Raw genomic sequence first — 20,883 nt, forward strand, 5'->3', positions numbered from 1 at the left:
GATATTTTACAGTCTTTGACCTGCATTATAATTCAGAGAGACAGAAATATGGCCTTTGATTTTGTGAGCTTTCATAAAGAAACAATGTCCTCATTTCTCCATGTCTCACAGGCTCTCAGCCACCAGGAAAAGGCTGTTATGAGCAGTGAGAGGGTTCTGGGTATAGACCATCCACAGACCATACAAGACTATGTGAGTTCCTTCATCTCCTCGTCAATCCACAGACAGATTTTGGAACACGTTATTCCTGGTTTTCTTTTACAAACATCTCACTTAATTCTTTTAATGTAATATCTCAGTTGTGTCTTCAGTGGGAGTATTCTCCTCTCTGTGATTCAGACTTACTTGGCCCTGTACTGCTTCGCTGGAGGCCAGCATTCGACCTCCCTGCAGCTGCTGTATCGTGCTCGGTACCTCACCCTGCTCGTCAGTGGAGAGGACCATCCTCAAGTCGCACTGCTGGATGTAAGTGAGGCCTCACCTGCAGTGTCAAAGTCTAACAGGATGTTATCTCTCTACTTTGAACAGGTAGTTTATACATGTTCTTTGGTCAATGCTTTATGGTAATTTGAGAATTTGGTTGGTTAGAAAAGTCAGAATAATTCAAGTGTTAACAACAGTTACTCAAATCGTCATAGAAAAAAAATACAACAAATCAGAAAGGACGGAACAAATGGAAAGTTAGTGGATCAAGACCTAAGATGAAATAAAGTTTAAGGAAAGATTTTTTTTTTACAAGCAACAAAAAAAGTCTAAGGTGGATTGAATACTAGAAAATGCAAATATTCACTTTTCAATTCAATTCAATTCAATTTTACTTAAATAGTGCCAAATCACAACAGAAGTTATCTCAAGGCACTTCTCATATAGAGTGGGTCCAGACTGTACTCTTTAGATTATATATTTGCAAAGAGAAACCCAACAAATCCCATCATGAGCAAGCACTAGAGGATAGTGGCAAGGAAAAACTTTGTTTTAAAAGACAGAAACCTTGAACAAAACCAGACTCAGGGTGGGCGGCCATCTGCCTTGACCGAATAGGCAATGGTAACTTGAAGCAGATCACAAGAAAACAATGCAGTTACTTGATTTCAGCAACCAGTGCTCACTGACCTTTCAGACGGGGCCTCTATATGTAGTCGCTTTAATTTTGGTTGAAGCCTAAATGAAATCTTTCTTGTGTGTTGGAAATGATCTATTAATGTCCCTGTTCTGCTCCACTACATTAGAGTATGCTGGGTCTAGTACTGCATGCACTGATGGAGTATGAGCTTTCCCTGAAGTTCCTACAGAATGCCTTAAATTTAACCTCAAAATATCGCGGTGCCACATCCTTGCGGCATGCACACAGGTAACACCACAAGTTTATCATCGTGTTCCTTTGTCAGAAAGACAAAAAGCACAAATAACACATGACAATCACAGAAAATGCTAGAAATGCTTTCGTTGCTGTCCCCTTCCTTACTTTCCTTTCTATCGCCTCTGTGCCTCTCCATGTCTATCCTCTGTGCAGTCATCATCTGCTTGCCACAGTATATGAGACTAAAGGAGAGTTTCGATCAGCTCTGCAACACGAGAAAGAGGCTTATTCAATATACAAGAGCCAGGTGTGCTTTACAATGTTGGAATACTATGTTTGCCTGGTGTTATGTTAATGCTATATGCTCATGATTTTTACTGAGACTTCATTGTTTCACACATGAAGGTTGGTGAGAACCATGACAGCACGAGGGAAAGCTCAGAATACCTGAAGAGCCTCACTCAGCAGGCTGTGGTCCTCCAGAAAGCCATCAACCATATCTACAGTAACACACCCAGTGCCTGTATTCCACCTCCAAAGGTTTGTACTGTTTGTTAAGTCCACCTCCATTAAGCATTAAGTCAATTTCTGGTTGTCTGATACTTAATTTCATCTGTGTTTCTCTCCAGTTTTCCACTCCAAGCCCACCTGCAATCCTTCAGCAGCTCAACCTGACATGTGGAATCATTCTTATTCCCCTCAGGTGAACACTGAAATACTCCCAGTTATAGCATCAGTAATAACTGCTAATGTGGTGGTTGTCATGATAGTCTCACTTGATGATTATTCTGATGAAAGGGTATGTGTTATTTCTTTTATCTCTAGTGCAAAAGAAGTTGCAGACCTGAGGACTGAGATGAAGGGAAAGGATAAGGTTCAAGTGGAAGAGCTGGAAAATCATTTGTTAAAGCAAAAAGACTTGAGAACTGCACACAAAGGACAACAAAACTGAACAGGCTATTGACAATAGAACATTTGTGTTTTCTGAAAATGACCGTGGACAAAGAGCAACAATGGCAAAGGAAAGCTGGGAACATTGCTGGTAATAATAAAGAGGTTATCCTTTGGACAACAACAACTATGTCCAAGGAACAGACAGGTGCAGACAGTTTCTTCTGCTGTTGTCTGTGAAGGACTAGACATTGAAGGAGGCTTTCTCTTCTATAGGTCAGCCATGATACAGCTCTTGTTGAAATATATGGAATCTATGAATGAGCTCTGGAGGCTGTAACTTTGGTGGCAAACATGTATAACTCTCCTCCTTTCTGTCAGAAAAATGCATAAACCCTGCACTCCAAATGAAATTAATGACCATACTGTTAGATTAATGTAAAAGCACAGTATGTTTAGGCCAACTTCTACTGAGAAAAATGATAGAATCAGCATACTAAAAGTCCAGATTTCTTAGATTTTTAAATGATGTGCTGTTGTCTTGCAATCCCCTGTGTGTCCACTGGGTTTCGCACTTGTGCCATTAACACTTCTCAGAACATAACAGATGATTTGTCTATTCCTGAATAATAAAATAATCTCTATGACTGTTGTGTGTATAAACTGACCATTATACTTAACACATTGTTGCCATTAATGTCCAGGTGACTGTAGAGAAACAATAAGCATCTGGGCATCATATGTCTTAAATATACAAGAAGTCACATTAGTGGTGTCTGAAGGGCTCCTTAATCAGGAAATCAAAGCTTTACAGTTTGGACTGGTATTATTATCGACATTTTGTTGGTCCACTGATATAAAATTGCAATTAACTGTGAACTTGGTGAATTGCAAGTTAGCTTACAACTGTTAATCTGAAAACCCATACAGTTAGTGTGAAATTATTTTGTGTTATTTTATGGTTTTATGGAGTTGCTCCATTATGCTTCATGGTGTGTCATCATCACTACAGTCTATCCTGTTTCTCATTTCAATAACAAACTAGTTTACAATTAAAACTGTTCAAATTCAAACTTGTTTCCATAATAATAAAAACAACGCACGGTATATAACTTATAATAAGCCTACAGTGTGTTTTCCCTTTAATTACAAGTGTGAGAGGTGCACGCTGCGCGCTCCCGCTCACCTCTACGTGCGCGCAGCCGATATCCAATCGCGACCGTTAGCTGGGGCCGGGGCGAATGCGGTGGTACCAAAGAGGAGAGAAATCTGTGGCCGTGCCGGGTGATGTGAAAAGTCACAATACCACATCAAAAACAGACTTTCCCATCGCATGCTCAGACCAGTCAAGGGGATATGAGAATCACCATATGTCAGGGGGTAAGTTAATAGTTTCTACGCTCGCCTGTATTTTTGTTTTGGCACTTAGAAAGACTTGTTATTTTTGACGACGAATTGCCTGCAGTGTCTACGCTCTCCCGTTCCGATCTCAAAATGGCGGAGAGGCCGAAAGCTAAGCTAAGCTAAGCTAGGTGGCAAAGTTGACATTCACAAGAGCATCGATTTAGAGCCTGGCCGTCAAGAAAATCGGACGGTGATATTACTGAACTGTGCTGAATGTGATTGTTATTTTCAAACTGGTTCTGCGTTTCTCGGTCAATGCGTGACTTATGCCGAGACACTTGTTGTGGGACCTAGCTGAACATTGGGCTAACGTTAGCCCCGACTATTTCTGGAAGTTCTGTGGGGACGAGCTAACGTGGTACGTTAGCCGACTGTGCTAATTTAAGTGCTGTCAGCTTGCTATTCTGTTTTCTACAGCGAGATGCTATCATTGTGATGTTGCTAGAAAATGCTTACATCAAATGCTACATTTTAAATCAAAACCATTGTTGTGGAAACCATTTAATCCATGCGAATAATGTTATACAGTAACAGTTAAGCCAGTACTGTTTTGTAGTGGCGAATATCAGCTACAATTAAACTTGGGTTGCATATCCTATTCTCTTATACGTTTTAACTGGTAATCGCTAATTTATTTTCAACGGTGGGTTGTGTTGCTCGGCGACTTGTTGGCGTGGACCAACGCCCTTTGTGTGTTTTGGTATGATGACTGTGTGGTAGCATAAATCTAGTCTGCTCAAACTGACAGCTCCTGTTAACGCGTACGTTATCGTGCTAAGCTAATGTTAGCTGGAAAGGAAAGGGCGTTGCTGAGCCACTGCTGCAACTTTGCCCTTGTGGCCATCGAAGCTTGGAAAGACGTCACCCGGACCAGATTTTGAACTCAGACCTGTTCTATATAAAATAAAGCAGTCCTTAGCCGATTTGGGTTGTTTTTAATGCATGCTGCAATCTCCCCTAAGGCAATCTACCCAGGTTTGACGATTCAGAATCAGGGTGGAGACTGACATAGGATCAGCACGAAATGATAACGAACAAGGCTAACGTGTACAGATTTCACTTGAGATGTATAAAACTGCCTTATAAGCTGAATTTCACTAGCTAACAAAATGCCTGTTAATTGCCTAATAGCTGCTAGTACATAGCATTAAATGTGAAGGCCCGAGTCTGTAGAAAAGGTTATGAACCGTTCAGGATGTAAAGATTTATTACATGTGCTCAATTTTTCAAAGTGCTTCATCATCCCAAGGTTTTACCTACGACATGTTTTGAGATTCAGTGAGGTGGTGGTGTTGTTGACAGTGCAGTTAAGGTCTTAATTCTGCTATTTTTCTACCTGAATTGCTGCCTATCCTCTGTATGAGAAGGACTACACTTATTAAAGTGCAATATGTCATATATAAGTGGAACATCAATGGTCATGCTATTATATTTCGATATCATGTCACTGTCTTGCCTGTCTTTCCTGAGAGTTGGCAATGATAACACATGCAGTATGTTTTAGATAAAGGTTGAGCAACTTTTGAACTGAGTGTTTTTATTGTGGGACAATAAACTACTTATTTAATATCATAATAAATCCTGGTATGGAGAGATGTTATTGATTTTAAGAAAATAGGTAATGATGTGCTGTAGGCCAGTTAAAGGGGAAAAAAATCTCCTTGGTCCTGCTGTTTAATTTGTAATCAAACATTGCCTTGTCAGTTTGTGCCAGCAGGGACTTGTTTTGGCCTGAAGGTCACCCATAAAGGAGGTGCACTGCTCAACAGCTTGACACAAACAGAGCATGATGACTGAAAGGTTGAAATGGAGCCAGAATTAATGCCTATGGCTAGTTTCACTGCCTTTTTGGATTGTGATTGTGTTTATATTGATTATCTCCTATAATTCAGTTCTGCTGCTTTTTTCCCCTGTAAATTACTCCTGCTTTTAAGAAATAATATTAACATGCATGAAAACAAGACAAGGCAGGTTTGACTCAAGACTTAATGATCCTTTCATAACTGTGAGTCAGAACATGTATGTCCTCTGGCTCTATCTCTAATCATGATGTAAAAATGGTTATTCCACCAACTTTTTTTTATACTGAATAATTTGAATATACATAATGACAAGTGCCCATCAAAGAATTAGATTATCAGTTGATTAGTTGATCAACTAATTGATCAACTAGTTGATCAAGTAAATAAGTCGGCCACAGTTTTGATTACTTGATTGTTTAAGTCAATTATTAAACAAGATCAACATCCATTTTCTGGTTTCAGCTTCTCCAGTGTAAGGATTTGCTGTTTTTTCTGTTTTCTATCGTGTCATTGTAAATGGAATATCATTGGTCTTTATACTTTTACTGAACACATCACCCAGGACTTAAAGAAACTGTGGTGAACATTTTTGTAGTTAATTTGTCTTCCTCAACATTACATTTATAAATACATTTCTCAACAATTTTAGAGAAGGTGGTATTTTTGCCAGGATTGATAAGTGTTGTTCATTTGGAGAACAAAGTTAAAGTCTGTGACACATCACAGCCGTACATGATGTTTAACTGGTCGTGGCTCTGTGCTGAAGAGGAAAACATTTCAGTGCTCTGAAAAGGACAGATGAGGCAGAATTGACGTCATGGTCTGATATTGTAGCCTGATGGGAGCTTAGTCAGGTAATCTGTTCACCTTTTTACATTTCACACTTTAAACCATGTAAGTTGTTATGCCTGTTCTGTGATCATTAGTGGATGCTGGGAGATGGGAGGCTGCTCCATCTCTTAGTGATGAGTCAGTCTTCCTCACCAACAGGTAAATTAAAGGTGATCATGCTGTGCACATGCTCATTGGCTTCCACAGGGATGCATGCAGGTAGTCACATACCATAAGATTGTTTCTCAATATTAAAGACATTATTATTTTAGTTTTTAAGATGTTTTCTTTTAGGATTTATACACACTGAGATTTCAAAACGCTGGCGATGAGAAAGACTGGACTGAATTAGTAGTCATAAAAGGTTGGGCTGGACAACATGATTGATACCCGTATTACAAAATCACAAAGTAATTAAATTGATGAGAAATACAGTGAACTGTTAAAATTTAAATTTGACAAAACTCATGTACGTTAAAAATGGTTTGCAAGTTTGTCTAAAGGATTGATTTTGAATCATTGTTTTAAACAGCAGAAATTTGTCAGATGTTAACACAATGCCATCATATTATCACAATATGAATCCACAGAAAGTCGAACAATCTGTGCATTTTAAGAACTAGGCCCATGAATTAGCTATAACATCTAATCTTCTTATTGTTTGTGTTTGAAATTATGAATTTTAAATTTGTTTCTCAAATGTTTTCAAATTCATTTCAGGTTATCTGCTGTCTGCAGCTTGCCTGAATATTTCATTTTATCACCATGGCTGTCTGTTTGACAGCCAGTTAACTTAATTTGTGTCCAAAAATGATTATTTCTGCAGGTCTCTACTGGAATTTCCATCAAATTAATCCACATTAAAGTTTCTATAGATGTTCTCAGACAGGCTAGTGCTGTGTCATTGTGCTTTTCAAACTTGAGTAATGTATTCAAATACTGCAGGAAGAAAAGGAAAATTGTCTTTCCCCCTCTGTTATGCTTACAAGGTCGGGCTGGTCATTGTGCCTCAGGTGAAAGAAGAGGTCAGTTAAGTCTCTTGCTCAAGGATATGTCACCTTATCTCACAAACACACAATCAAACTGAGGCCCTTCAGTCGGGGCGATGCTCTCCCGTACACTGGGCCATAATATACCTGGTCTATTTTGGAAACACTTTACAGGCATTTGTGAAAATGTATGAACACCACTTCAGACTAATTACCAATTACAGCGGTGGTTCTTAGAGGATAAGCTTGTTATCTGTTGATCTGCCAGGTTATTTTAATGATGGTGTTCTGTGTATTTGTATCTAAGTTAGAGCTGCAACTTATTATTGATTCATGAGGCTGCCGGTCATTTTTCACAATTTATTGATTAATGTATAAAATGTCAGTAATGACAGAATCATCCCAATATGTTTGACAGTGAACGTCTGTAGATATTCATTTTACAGTGATAGTTAAGCAGAGAAAAGTAGCAAATCCTCACATTTTAGAAACTCACATTTATGCTTCACTGATGACTTTAATGGTTATTTAGTCATCGAAATATTTGGCAGTTGGAACCTTTCAGGGCCAAACTCCTGGCCATCATGTTGTCTGAAGGCAAGTGACATGGTTGAAATTTGTGACTTCACACTGGAATAATAAAGTTTATCTGAATGTTGGAAGTCCTGAACCAAAATATGTGTTCATTTCTCACCAGGAACTGACCACAGGCTGTGTTTGCACATCAACAGAGACATAAGTTATGACAATATTACAAACCCTTTGGCTCTCCTCTTCCTTTGGTAGAATCTTGTTTATGATTCATTGAAAGCAATCAGTGCCTTTTAGGAGAGAGCAGCCAGACAATGGCACAGGTCATAAACCCCTAAAGACCCTGCATCATTTCCCTTTGATAAACCTGATACATCGACAGGACCTTTCTTCTTGATTTGTGACTCTCTGACCATGTTCCCACTGAATGTAGATAACTGCACATTTGCTTTTCAGTGCAATAACTGGAGTTTGAAAACTTCAATATAGAGACTTGGACAAACATTTTATTGACTAAAACCAGGCCTCATGCTGTTTTGAGTTTATTCAAATCTATGAGGGCCTTTAAAACATCTCTTCCCTACAGTCGCTGGTGAAGCACAGGAGTCTCAGGCAGGTGCAGAGGCTACTGAGAGTGTCTTAGTTACGTAAGAGATTGGAGGTTGGTCTGTTTGGTCAAATGGCTATTTTTGAACCACGCTGAGAGTGCTCCTCTGCTAAAATCACTAGCTCTGTCCTGTCAGCTCAGAGCACTCATCATGTTTGCACGCAGGAAAGAGGAAAGAGTTCTTTCTAGGACACTTAAGGCGCGTCCTTGGCTAAATGTTTTGTTGTCCACTGCTGCTGCCATGCTTCCACTGAGAAGAAAAGCTCAAGTGCTCATCTGTTAAGTATAAATACATAGAGATAAAACCTGTAAGTTAAGACCAGTTACCAATTGAGCATCATTCATTTATTTATTTTCTTGAAGGAATATGTTGTGTTTAGAAGCAGCAGTAGCAGCTGTCAACAGACAGAGGAATGGACAAGAACAAAGCACCAGACAATGATACAGACAAGGGCGGCTTGCTGTTGAGGTCCTCTCTTAGTGTCTGGGGTTAATCCTGTTAGACACCGTCCAGTCGCTTCTTTACATTGCACTGTCAGCTGTATGGAGGACTTGTGGTCTCTATCACTTACAAACACACACGCACAGGCTGTAGGTTGTCTGGTCTAGCCACTAAGCAGCTTAGTGCTATTGTGGCCCCAGGTGCCATCAGTATTGAAGCTCAGGAAGCGATTCCTTATTAGCTTCACAATCACTGAGTGGTGTGTTTTGATTCTGAAGCGTGTTCTGTTGATCTCTGCTCTTTTATTGGGCTGGTGGGATGGTCATGTTGTCCCAGAAGTCAGACTTAAACCTTGGTGACTCTGCCCCAAAATAAGGTTTAAAACATGTTACACTTTGACTATGTATGCTCAACATGCCAGAATACCAATTACCATCTCTTAAGGCTAAATCCAGATTGCCTCCATGTGAAGCTGTCAGCTTATCCCACCTGAGCACTTGATCAAACGCAGGATTTTATGTCTGATTACATAAATACAGTTGGTGCATCACACAAGTTATTGTTTTGATATTCTCCACCAGCCGCTGCCACCACTAGTTGATGTTTTATATAAGGTGGTACGGTCTGTGAACGTTCTGTAGATGCATGGATGAGTGCATGAATGAACAGGAAGATGACATACAGCCCTAGCATGGTTTTTATTCCCCTTCCTTCCCATCATTGTCTAATGAAAGGTTTTTGTTCTTCCCTACTTTCTTGCTTCCCTGCTTCATTCACCAAAGCCTTGTTAAAACATAAATGGTACTATAAGTTGTTACTGTTAACTCCATAACTTAGAAGAATAGATTTTTTTTTTGTCTTGGAGCCTACTTTCATAAGCAACTGTCAGCTGATTTTACTCGCTAATTTGTCTTTCAGTAGAATATATGTGTTTATATACAGCTTTGCCACCCTTCCTGTTTTTTAAAACCCATTTCTCTCTCCCCTCTCTCTTCATCAGGTGATGGGCACGTCTGATCAGTGAGTGAGATTCGGGCATCCTGTGAATCCTCGTGGAGCCTTTTCCTGACGGTTGATTGACAGCAGTACCTCCAGTTCACCTCCCTCTGCGTGGCACTCTCTACGCCACCTCCGAGTCTCAGAGAAAAACATCGCTGAGGGATCAGACACCTTCCCACCACACACTTCCTAGTCAGACTCCCCCAGCGCATCGCCTCGCCCTCACCTCCCCAAGAGGGAGAGAACAGCAGCCACCATGGTGCTGTCACAGAGACAAAGAGATGAACTGTGAGTGCCTGGATGTAAATATGTGGGTGTGCAGGCTCATTACGCATGCAAACAAGAACAGACATGTAGAGCAACACACATTAAGTGCTTGTGTAAAGGTGCATCAAAGTGAGCGTATGTGTAGGCTTTTCAGCAATACCTCGAAGTTGGTCCTCAAGCACAGATGTACATCACATGTTTTTCCCTCTCAATAGAAAGCAGTGGAATATAATCAGCTGTTTGGGCTAAGTCATCTAGAAGAGGTTAATGCAGATGTGAGAAAGTGCATTCCTTTACAAGAATGTGTAATCACTGAGGAAATGTGACAAGATGTGAGCTTCAAGGTGCTTCACTTGATAGCCACTTTGTGAATATTTCATAACCCACATGACAGGAGCAAAGAAGAGAGGGGGATGGGAAAGGAAGGAGGAACTTAAAAAAAAAAAGATGGTTGGTTAATGTGAGCTGCTCTGTGCTGTGGTATCTGCCTGGCTGATCATTTGGTATGCACCCCAGTTCAGTGCACCCCAGTCCACACAACACAGCAGATATAATCATCTTTGGCTCACTCTTCATAGTCAAGAAAATCTGAACTGTTTATGTGGAGGTTTAAAAGGATTTTATTGGGATAATCTAGTGGAAATCCTGTTGCCTGTGGTGGTCTAATGTTCAGAGTCTGTAACAGACAGTTGTATCAGGGTTACAATTATAGGTTGTTCAAAGTAGCCCCAAAGCTGCAGCCTAAATTTAGCACCGTTACTCATGAAATATTCACCCTCCATCTCATAAAGTAGCCGTTCCACTCATTTATATAACTCTCTGTGTGTATACGTCTGTGTGTATTGGTGGACGAGTCTGTCTGCATGTTTAAGGTTGTTTCCATGTGCTTGTGGTTGCCCTGTCCTTGCGTCGTCCATGCTCAGCGTTCTCTCTTTGTGGCGAGTCTCTGGTTTCCAAGCAGCAGCAGCAGCAGCAGCACAAAACAGTTTCCCAGTGATGCGGTCCTAACGTTTTGTTTTCTTCACTGAAGGACTGTAATTTCTTCTGGCATTAACTCAGATTTGCTGACATTTAAGGTGGGACTATGAAACATGAATCCCATTGCTCCCATCTGGTATATAGGGTGTGGTCTCCTCTCTTTTAAGGAGGAACCAGTAATTCAATTAAGGTGGAGTTAATAGATAATAACCTCACTTAGAATTCATTTATCACCATTTTGGATATAATCAAATGAAACAGCCCTTGGCAGTGTGAATATGCTAGGATCTTTGAGGACCTAATCTGTGATTGGTGACAAGTTAACACTTTGTTTAAAACATCAATTTTATTCTACTTTTTCTCAGAAACCGGGCTATAGCTGATTATCTCCGTTCCAATGGATACGAGGAGGCCTATTCCACCTTCAAGAAAGAGGCAGAGTTAGATATGGTAAGGAGCAACGTACACCAAAATGTTAAAACAAAAGACCAAAAAAAAAGTGTTCTTTCATTGTTGCGGAATAGGGACCCCTCTCTCAGTGTCTGTGTCTTTTTTTTCTATTCATAGAATGAAGAGGTAGATAAAAAGTATGCAGGGCTTTTGGAAAAGAAATGGACCTCGGTCATCAGATTACAGAAGAAGGTAAGGAATATTTGTGTTCTAGGTGATTATGTATTTTAAATTTGCCTGAGATGTTTCATACATGCTGTAAAATTCACATGTGTAAGGTGTACTAATGCTGTGGGTGTAGCTGTCAGTACGTGTCACTATGCTCCCTCACCTATAGAAAAATATGTAAATTCAAACAAGTTATCTCTGCAGCGTTTTAGAAAATCAGAACTAACAAATTGACAGTGAGATGAAGGATTTGCTGATCACAGTCTCTGAATTTATGGCTCCTGTGCATCTTGTCTCACCATCCTGCCTCAGGTGATGGAGTTGGAGTCGAAGTTGAATGAGGCTAAAGAGGAGATGACACACGGAGGATCTGTGGGTCAGAAGAGAGACCCCAAGGAGTGGATCCCCCGCCCCCCAGAGAGATACGCCCTGAGCGGGCACCGCGCTCCAGTCACGCGTGTCATATTCCACCCTGTCTTCTCTGTCATGGTCACAGCTTCCGAGGATGCCACTATCAAGGTATGTGTGTTTACAAACAGGCTTTACACACTGAGCTGATACAGTACAATACAATCCGTTCACTTTATGATGAGACTGATAAACCACCTTTATGTCAGTAGTAAAAGAAAGCACATTCATTCAATTCAATTTTATTTATATAGCGCCAAATCACAACAAAAGTCATCTCAAGGCACTTTTCATAAAGAATAGGTATAGACTATACTCTTTAAAATAGGTATTTATAGAGTGAGACCCAACAAATCCCACCATGAGCAAGCACTAGGCGACAGTGGCAAGGAAAAACTTCCTTTTAAGAGGCAGAAACCTCGAGCAGAACCAGACTCAGGGTGGGCGGCCATCTGCCTCGACCGGTTGGGTTAAGGAGAAAGGCAGGAAGAGAGGTAGAGGGGGTAAAGAATAGTGGGAGAAGAACATAGCATACCACAGGTTCCATATAATATGTAAGGTGATGCCAATAATACAGTAGTAGTACAGTAGTGGTGATAATTAAAGTATTAACTACTAACATAGCAATAAAACTAATAGCAGTACAAGTAATTTCTAAGTCCATTCAATTTGATGCAATATAATCCACACCTCTGCAGCCTCCAGAATGCCCATAGAGTTAAATCAATACCTTTCTGACACATTGTAAACAAAGAAGTGTGTTGCAGGACTTTTGTATATTATATTAAATCCAGCTTTGTGTACCTACAATACAATTGGCAAATATAGTTTGGCTGTTTGTAACTGTACAGATGTATCAGTGGGAAATGGAATATTTATATATTGCATAATTACTCATGAACAAGATTTGTTTAAATGTACAGTCCTACTTCCAATACTGCCCTAAAGATGTCAATTTTTTTTCAGCTTAAAAAAACAGATCCTTGTCCCGCAGTTAACAGCATTATCACACAGATACATTTTGCATTAATTTGTGCATCATGAGGTCCTGTGTTTTCTCTGAAAATGGCAAGAAATTTTCTTTTCTAATCTTCACATAATGTAGTATCTTTGAGCGCTGCTTTGAAAATGTGTCTGTAGCAGGAGTATTAAAGCACATTGATGGCTGAATGCAGCAGCGTTTATAAGCAAAATCAGTGAGTGTTGCAGCTCACCACAACATAGCCTCTGCAGCTCTGACCCTTCAGATCAAAGCCGTATTGCAGATCTGAGGCTGCTCTCTCTTTTTATTCTCACTGCCTCTGCTTCAGCATGCCCCCGCTCCCTCCATTTATCCTCCCCCTCCCTCTCTCCCTCCCTCCCTGCTACCCTTCTTTCCTCTGTTTCTTTTTCTGCTTTGTCACTGCTCATCTGTGTGGAGATGGGCTGATGCACTTGTTGTCAGAGGCAACACTCCCAGAGCACAGCACCTTGGGAAACATACACATCTGTTCCTCTTGCAGTGCATCTTTTATTTTAAGACTTTTTATTGAACAGTGTCACCGGATAACCTAATTTTTGTTTTGTGTGTGTTTTATCTAAATGTCTGACTGCATAGTTTTCAGTATTCATACTTGAGTTCAATGTCAAAACACATTATGTAACTTGCTCCTGCCTGTCAAAAAATCTATCATGTCTGTTCATGTTAGGTCACAAGACTTAATTAAATTTGACCGATTTTAACTATTTCATAGTCAAATGTTATCTTTAGGAAAGGTATACAGCTGTCTTCTGTAGTTTGGGAGGGTGACATTGAAGTGCCTTACTGACTGATTGTTGCTGTCTTTAATTTTAGGTGTGGGATTATGAGGCAGGGGACTTTGAGCGAACCCTGAAGGGCCACACAGACTCTGTGCAGGACATCTCCTTTGACCAGACAGGAAAGCTGCTGGCTTCATGTTCAGCTGACATGAGCATCAAACTCTGGGACTTTCAGGGGTTTGAGTGCATCCGAACAATGCATGGTAAGTGATGTTTACAGAACTAACGGCGGTTACCATACAAGAGCACCTGCAAAAGTGGTGTACCTAACATGTTACATAGCTAAACTCTTGACTGTGTCGTCCAGGCCACGATCACAACGTGTCCTCTGTAGCCATCATGCCAAATGGTGACCACATAGTGTCTGCCTCCAGAGACAAGACCATGAAGATGTGGGAGGTGGCCACTGGGTAAGTGCTTGTTTCAACTCTCATTATGACAAGCTTTCATAGTGCCTGAGATTGATGTAATTTTACCTGTAGAACATTTGTTTTGTCTGCATATTCTCATTCTTCCTTCCCATGATCTTAATTATATCCCTGATATTGTAGCATTAGTGTACAATTAATTTATGCTAAAAAGCTGCTCTTCCACAATTTGACTTAGAATATTTCCATCCACAGGTACTGTGTGAAGACCTTCACAGGCCACAGGGAATGGGTGAGGATGGTTCGTCCCAACCAGGATGGTTCGTTGATCGCCAGCTGCTCCAATGACCAGACAGTGCGAGTCTGGGTGGTTGCCTCCAAGGAGTGCAAAGCTGAATTGCGGGAGCATGAACATGTGGTAGAGTGTATCGCCTGGGCCCCTGACAGTGCTCACCCCACCATCCTGGAGGCCACAGGCTCAGAGGTAAATACAGCTGCTACAGGATCTGACATCAGCCTACAGAGGATGTTTATGTATCTTTGGTTCAGCTGCAGGCTTTCCCACAGTTGTTAATACCAAAATTGAACCATGTGCACTGACATTAATGCTCTTTTATTAAATAAAACTGTGGCATAAAACAGAACAGGCACTATTTCAGAAGGGCCAGTGAGGCTTTTGTGAAGATAGACACAGATAGTAATTGAATTTATCACAAAAGATAAAATGCCATCAGGATCTTGGAGACTTACCTCAATAGACTACACAGATCAGGTTTTCACATCATGTGTTCATTTTAATTAAAATAGAACATCATAAAGTTGGGTAAAAGCAGTTTTAACAGTCAAAATGTTTGAAGACAAGATGACCACATGTATCTTCAGGTTGTGCGATTTAAAAAACAAAAAACAAAAAAAACATGGCATTTCTATATCTGTATCTACAGACATGCTAATGGATCTGTGAGGCTGTACTGAGGGACAGTTTTACACTGAGCTAAATGCTACCATAGTTTAGTATGTTAGCATGGTAATAATTGCTAAGTAGCAGTAAACACAAAGTACAGCTGGAGCTGATGGAAATGTTAGCTCTGTAAGTATTTAGTCAGAAAGCAAAGTATTGGACAGAATAAGATTTTGACCTGATTTTGGTGCCTCGTGAAAAGTCAGGGAATTCATTTGACCAACCCAGAGACTGACACTGCCATCCTCAGAACTGTGCTGCTATCATGGCTGAAAATTGCCACTTCATTCTTGGAGAGCATCTCTTTTTTTTTTGTTTTCTTTCATGCAGCCAATCGCTGTTTCTTACACTTTCCCTGTATCTCTGTTTTACAGAGCAAGAAGAGTGGAAAGCCTGGCCCCTTCCTTCTCTCTGGATCCAGAGATAAAACCATTAAGATGTGGGATGTCAGTACTGGCATCTGCCTTATGACTCTGGTGAGTAATCTGAGCAATGGTTTCTGTGACTGACTCAGTTTTCAGCCTATGAGCGAAGGGAGTGGTGGATGATTGGTCTTGGTTCCTCAGGTTGGACATGACAACTGGGTGCGCGGGGTGTTGTTTCACCCGGGAGGAAGATTCATAGTGAGCTGTGCTGATGACAAAACCATTAGGATCTGGGACTACAAGAACAAACGCTGCATGAAGACCCTGTGTGCCCATGAACACTTTGTTACCTCTCTGGGTAAGACACAGCTATCAATGGAAATAATTTTGCATCTCCCACTTCTCAGACGTCTAACATAGCCCTATATGCATCAGATTGAACTAAATTCAGCCTCGTGATGAACTTGTTTAAATTATTGTTCTTATCTCTAATGCTGCACACCTGAACAAATGTTTACCGCTCTTACAGATTTCCACAAGACTGCTCCCTACGTGGTGACAGGCAGTGTCGATCAGACAGTCAAAGTCTGGGAGTGCCGCTGAGACTGTCTCCATCTTTTGCCCTCTCTCTCCTGCTTTCTACCCCTCCCACCCCCCTCCCCAAACTCCAAAAGCAGCCCTAATACCCCACCTTACCCTACCCCTCTCCTGTACCTCAGCCTTCTTCCTTCAGTCCTGACACCCAGCCCAGCCCCTCACCTCTCGCACTCCAAACCATAGTTGACCATGGCGCTTTACCTTCTCCCCCCGTCCCCTCCTCTTGCTCCCTTTTCCTTACCTCCTCCCCTACATCAGTCCAGCCCTATTAAGATGACTATTGTCCTTTTATGTAAATTATTCTGGATGTAGGGTACGCTTAATAAATGTCACGCAATCTCTGACACATAAACACACTCAGAAGATAAGAAGTATTCCTTGCATGGTGAATCAAACAAAAAAATTGTATACTGTTAAATTTGCCGAATTTGCATACTGTTGTCATGACTTCCTGTCGGGGTCAAAGGGTAAATATCCTTGTGTGCTGGCGCAGGTGGATTCTGGTTAACTGACAGTGCACGAAAACCAATGGCGCCCCTCGTCAAAAGGGGTTTAGGTTTATTTTAGTTATGTTTTACTCCATGCCTCCATTGTTGTCGTCTGTCTCTGCACAGATGGTGATAGAGAAGGTGTGTGGAAAGTAAGTAAAAAGAGAAAATGAGTGGAAGCTGTCCAGGAGAAGATGATGATGATGATGATAAGTTGTAGAACAAAAAATGAAGCAGGATGCAGCTCCCTAGTTGAATCACACGAGGTTCTGTGGGCGAGTGCACGTGTACATGTGTGTATACATGGTGTGAGTGTGTGTGTGTTTGTATATTACGACAGGAGAATCTCTCCGCCGTCTCTGCTCTGATGGTCAGAGGAGAGAGAGAGGAGGCAAAGCTTCTCACCCACTGTGTTCATTCATACTACTTCATCTCTTTTAACAAACTTGCTTTCTAGTAGACACTCACAGGACCTTAATGATCCCTAAGCTGCTGAGAGCACAGGCACACACCCCCCCCCATAGCAAAAGTGTGTTTTACAGAGGAAAAAGTCTGCTCACCTTTTATGAGGTTTGTGTGTGTGTATGTCGCCCCAGAGAATCGCCCAGTGCCCTCTCGCTCGCTATCTCTGCCTTGTTAACCCATTGAGGGCTCCCTCACGGGATTTTCATTCTGCTTTCTGTGGTCTCACTGCTCTCTTTACACACACATACACATACACTCACAAATGCACATACACGCACAGTAAAAGTTGTGTATCAATATATCTGGATGTCATTGTTTGCAACATAATGAAATAAAATTCTGTAAATATAAGTCACCTGTTTGTGTGCTCTCTTTTGAGGAGAGGTGAAATGAGATGAAGTGAAGTCAGACAGATGGGACTCAGACAGGATTTACCACCGCAAAGTGTCATAGTGAGGTCAGATACTGCATTACACCCTCCAGTCTATGCCACATTAAATACATTAAATGTTTCCATGTTTGCAAAGGCAGCTGTGAAGTGGCATGGCTGACTGGTGCAGCACTTTGTCTTTCTCTGAATACCCATATTACCCACTAGAAATTCTTATGCTAAAATAAGGGAGCCACTTGACTCTTAATATATGTTGAAACTCAATTTTAGCATTTAAATGCTACTGCGATAACATTTGCTAGGTAGTTGTGCACTTTCTAACATTTGTTGAAACTAATTTAAGAAGCAAGGCTAGTGCAGGTTTTTATACTTTTAGCTGTGAGTGTATTCTCAACCATTTAATCAGTGTCTATGTAAAACTTGTGCTGTGACGGTTGATACTAGATTTTGGCAGTACAGTGAAAGTACAGTGTGGTAATTTGAAAGAGAACTGCAAACAGACTTGAGCTTTTCTTCTTCATTCAAGCCACATAAAGTTCATAATGCCTATGCCTTCATCAGGAGCCAAACAGGAATAATAAGCAGAAAACTGCATGCTCAAACATAACCCAAAGCATGATATTATTGTATTATTCAGTTATCAGGTCATCATCTGTCATTCTCCTTTGCTTTTCTCATTATGGCACCATCTTGTGGTCAAATTAAAAAAATAAAACCTCCAGAACCACAATAAAGAATCAAGGACAAACTTGGATCCATGTGATTTTAATGTGTTCAATTTATACATCTAAAATGCTTCTTATAGTAAATCCAGATCACCACCCTGTTTATGGCCACTGATGTTTTCAGTACCTTGAAATCATAAACTTGAAAGTCTGTACATTAACGCAATTGAGACCAATGACAAGACTGACCCACAAAGTGTTAATTTTGTTTTGGGTTTTTTTAATCTGGGCCTGATAAGTTCAAGTAAAGTGTTTTGAAAGAAATGGGTCACTAGACAAAAACTTGAAAGCTGCTGCTCTAGAGAGCAGAAAATATTATTTATGCATAACTATCTGGCTGTGGTGCTACACTCTGGTGTCTCAGTATCTTTGGGCAACTTCCATCTGAGCATGGGTCACATTGTTCACTGTTGCTGATGCAGACAGAGGAGGAACAGATCAGTCCTGACCTAGTGTTAATGTTAATCATATGATGATGATGATGTGTGTTAGTTGTTTAGTGTGATGTGGAGAGAACAGTATAATAAGTTTTGACGTTAATTCCCCAGGTACAGCCAAGTTATGTACACTACAAGCTCAGACTGGAGAGGCAAAGACAGGAGGTGGCAGCAGGGACAGTTCAGGCCCCCTTATCAATTATGTACGGTACCCCAGCCTACTTCTGTGCTCGCACACACACACACACACACCTGCTCACTCACCCACACACACAGCAATTACTCTTTTCTCTGTGCTCCGCCGGTATCCTGGCAACAGTTGCCAGAACGGCAAGTGTGCACGCACCACACCTTGCCCTGCTCCTCCAGGTCTGCGAGGGTGGAGAAATAGGGAGTGGTGGAGTAAAGTGCAAGGACAAATGCAGAAGTCAAGCGGGTAAAAGTGGCTACAGCACAAGATTCATGTGGTAAAAAGGGAACGGGTGAGTGAGACACGTGAAAAGAGGAGTGAGAGGTAGCTTCATGGGACTTAATGAAAGGATAATAAACCTGTCTTGGTCTGAAACTCCTGCTTCTCAGCAGAGGAACTGGAGTAGAAACATTGGCCTACATCCGCCTGCCACCACTCTCTGCCTTGTGCACACTTTTCCTCTCATGCAAACTAAAGACATCAAAACGGGGTATAAAACACACACTTTCTCATTCACACTGTGCCATGGTCAAACAATTCTCTCTCTTTCTCTGACAAAACTTAATACAGATTAATAGCAAAGAGAAAGGGAGAGGTGCTGTATAAATCAGCAGTGATTTAGATATGCTAACATGATGATGACGTGTTGAGAGGTTTCAAGGTCAATGTAAACAACAGAGCTGCAGCAGTATTGACTCTCTCACAGAGGATTGAATCATTTCATACAGCAGGCAGGCTTTTCTTTATTCACATACCTGCATGATACTAGTGGTTTCAAGTGCAGACTGAAGACAGCTGCACCGTCTGTGTTCATATATAGGTTTGTGTGTCATCCCAGTATAGCTTACGTGTGTCCCACTATAGTTAACGTGACCGGCGTTCTAATCCCCACAAAGGCTGAGGTGGATGACGGGGAGAGGTCTGGAGCAGCACTGGATGAGGTATGTTACAGGATTTGGCGCTCTCTAGTGGTAACACGTGTGGAGATACCCATGTCCCTATAAGGAAAAAAAAACTCACAGCTGCTTCCCCACACTGTAGAAGTGAGCAGTAGCAGTCACATGGATGTCATGGAAAAGATAATAAACCTGAACATCTCGGAGGCAGCAGAGGAGAAACGTTAATGTGTATTCGTTTTTGCATTTTTTGTGTCTTCACAGTTAGAATAAGTTAAAGGGACTATAGTTGTAGTTGTGGTAAGTGGAGACAACACCAAAATGAATCTAAGATCTGATATTATGCAAATATCAAAGAAGCTGGCATTTTCCTCTTTTCACCCAGAGCCTAGTGGTGATAATATTTACCACCTTTAATCAACAGCATGTTGTCATCTTCCTCAGTGCTTGACATCCTTCGACAGTAAGTTTAAACTCTGATTCTTTTGGGGAGAGGATTCACTCTCAGTTTATGATATGGTTAGTGGTATAAGTTCTGATTGGAAATGACATTATTCCTATTGAGAGGCACAACCTCGTTACATATCCACAACAAATACAAAGTTTGGATCAAAGCCAAACAATTAAGGTATTCTTTTTCATTTTTTGCCTCTCACATCTGTGATTCCACATACTTGTCCATTTGATCTTTTAGCACTTTAAATCTCCTGGTTTGCATCGCTTCCTCTGTGTCTCTGCTCTGTAAATCCACTAGTGATGCAGCACTTCTAACTGGGTCAGCCCGTCCCTGCCTCACATCCTTCCCACCCTCTCCATCTCGCCAAGCCACCCCTCCTCTTCTTCCTCCTCCTCCTCTTTTTCCTCTATATATGCATACATCCCTATAGACTTTTTTTCATGCAGCTCATGTGCTTGCCATGTGCTGCAGCTCTGTCTTCCCTGGTCTCTCCCTCCCCCTCCTTTTTTCTGCCTCATTCATTTTCTCTCATGCATGCTGTCATGGTATCTCAGCCTGTTGCAAGATGACTCCCACCCAGTACAGTCATTGCTCCCACCCCCTCACGCACACACATACACACGCACACTTGCATTAGTTTCTTATCATCTTGAGTTTTGATTGGCTGAGACCGTCA

At 41.2% G+C, this 20,883-nt stretch overlaps 1 protein-coding gene across 2 annotated transcripts in view; it reads left to right on the forward strand.

The window, feature by feature from the left end:
* LOC108893295 (lissencephaly-1 homolog B) overlaps positions 1–17,462 on the forward strand; it is a 29,629-nt gene extending 12,167 nt beyond the window's left edge. Inside the window, exons 1-11 of one of the 2 annotated variants that reach the window (XM_018691206.2) lie at positions 3,364–3,571; positions 9,798–10,084; positions 11,407–11,491; positions 11,609–11,683; positions 11,972–12,178; positions 13,902–14,070; positions 14,175–14,277; positions 14,491–14,719; positions 15,571–15,672; positions 15,763–15,919; positions 16,091–17,462. In XM_018691206.2, coding sequence (XP_018546722.1) covers positions 10,053–10,084; positions 11,407–11,491; positions 11,609–11,683; positions 11,972–12,178; positions 13,902–14,070; positions 14,175–14,277; positions 14,491–14,719; positions 15,571–15,672; positions 15,763–15,919; positions 16,091–16,164 — 1,233 coding nt within the window. In that variant the 5' untranslated portion in view covers positions 3,364–3,571; positions 9,798–10,052 and the 3' untranslated portion in view covers positions 16,165–17,462. Of the gene's footprint in view, positions 1–111; positions 193–339; positions 466–1,229; positions 1,352–1,513; positions 1,608–1,705; positions 1,841–1,929; positions 2,004–2,125; positions 3,572–9,797; positions 10,085–11,406; positions 11,492–11,608; positions 11,684–11,971; positions 12,179–13,901; positions 14,071–14,174; positions 14,278–14,490; positions 14,720–15,570; positions 15,673–15,762; positions 15,920–16,090 lie in introns of those variants that run through there. The other variant, XM_018691202.2, reaches the window with a different exon arrangement.
* Positions 17,463–20,883: the final 3,421 nt, after the last annotated feature.

The sequence above is a fragment of the Lates calcarifer genome, linkage group LG20 (genome assembly GCF_001640805.2).
Source record: "Lates calcarifer isolate ASB-BC8 linkage group LG20, TLL_Latcal_v3, whole genome shotgun sequence".
In the NCBI taxonomy this organism is placed as follows: domain Eukaryota; kingdom Metazoa; phylum Chordata; class Actinopteri; family Centropomidae; genus Lates; species Lates calcarifer.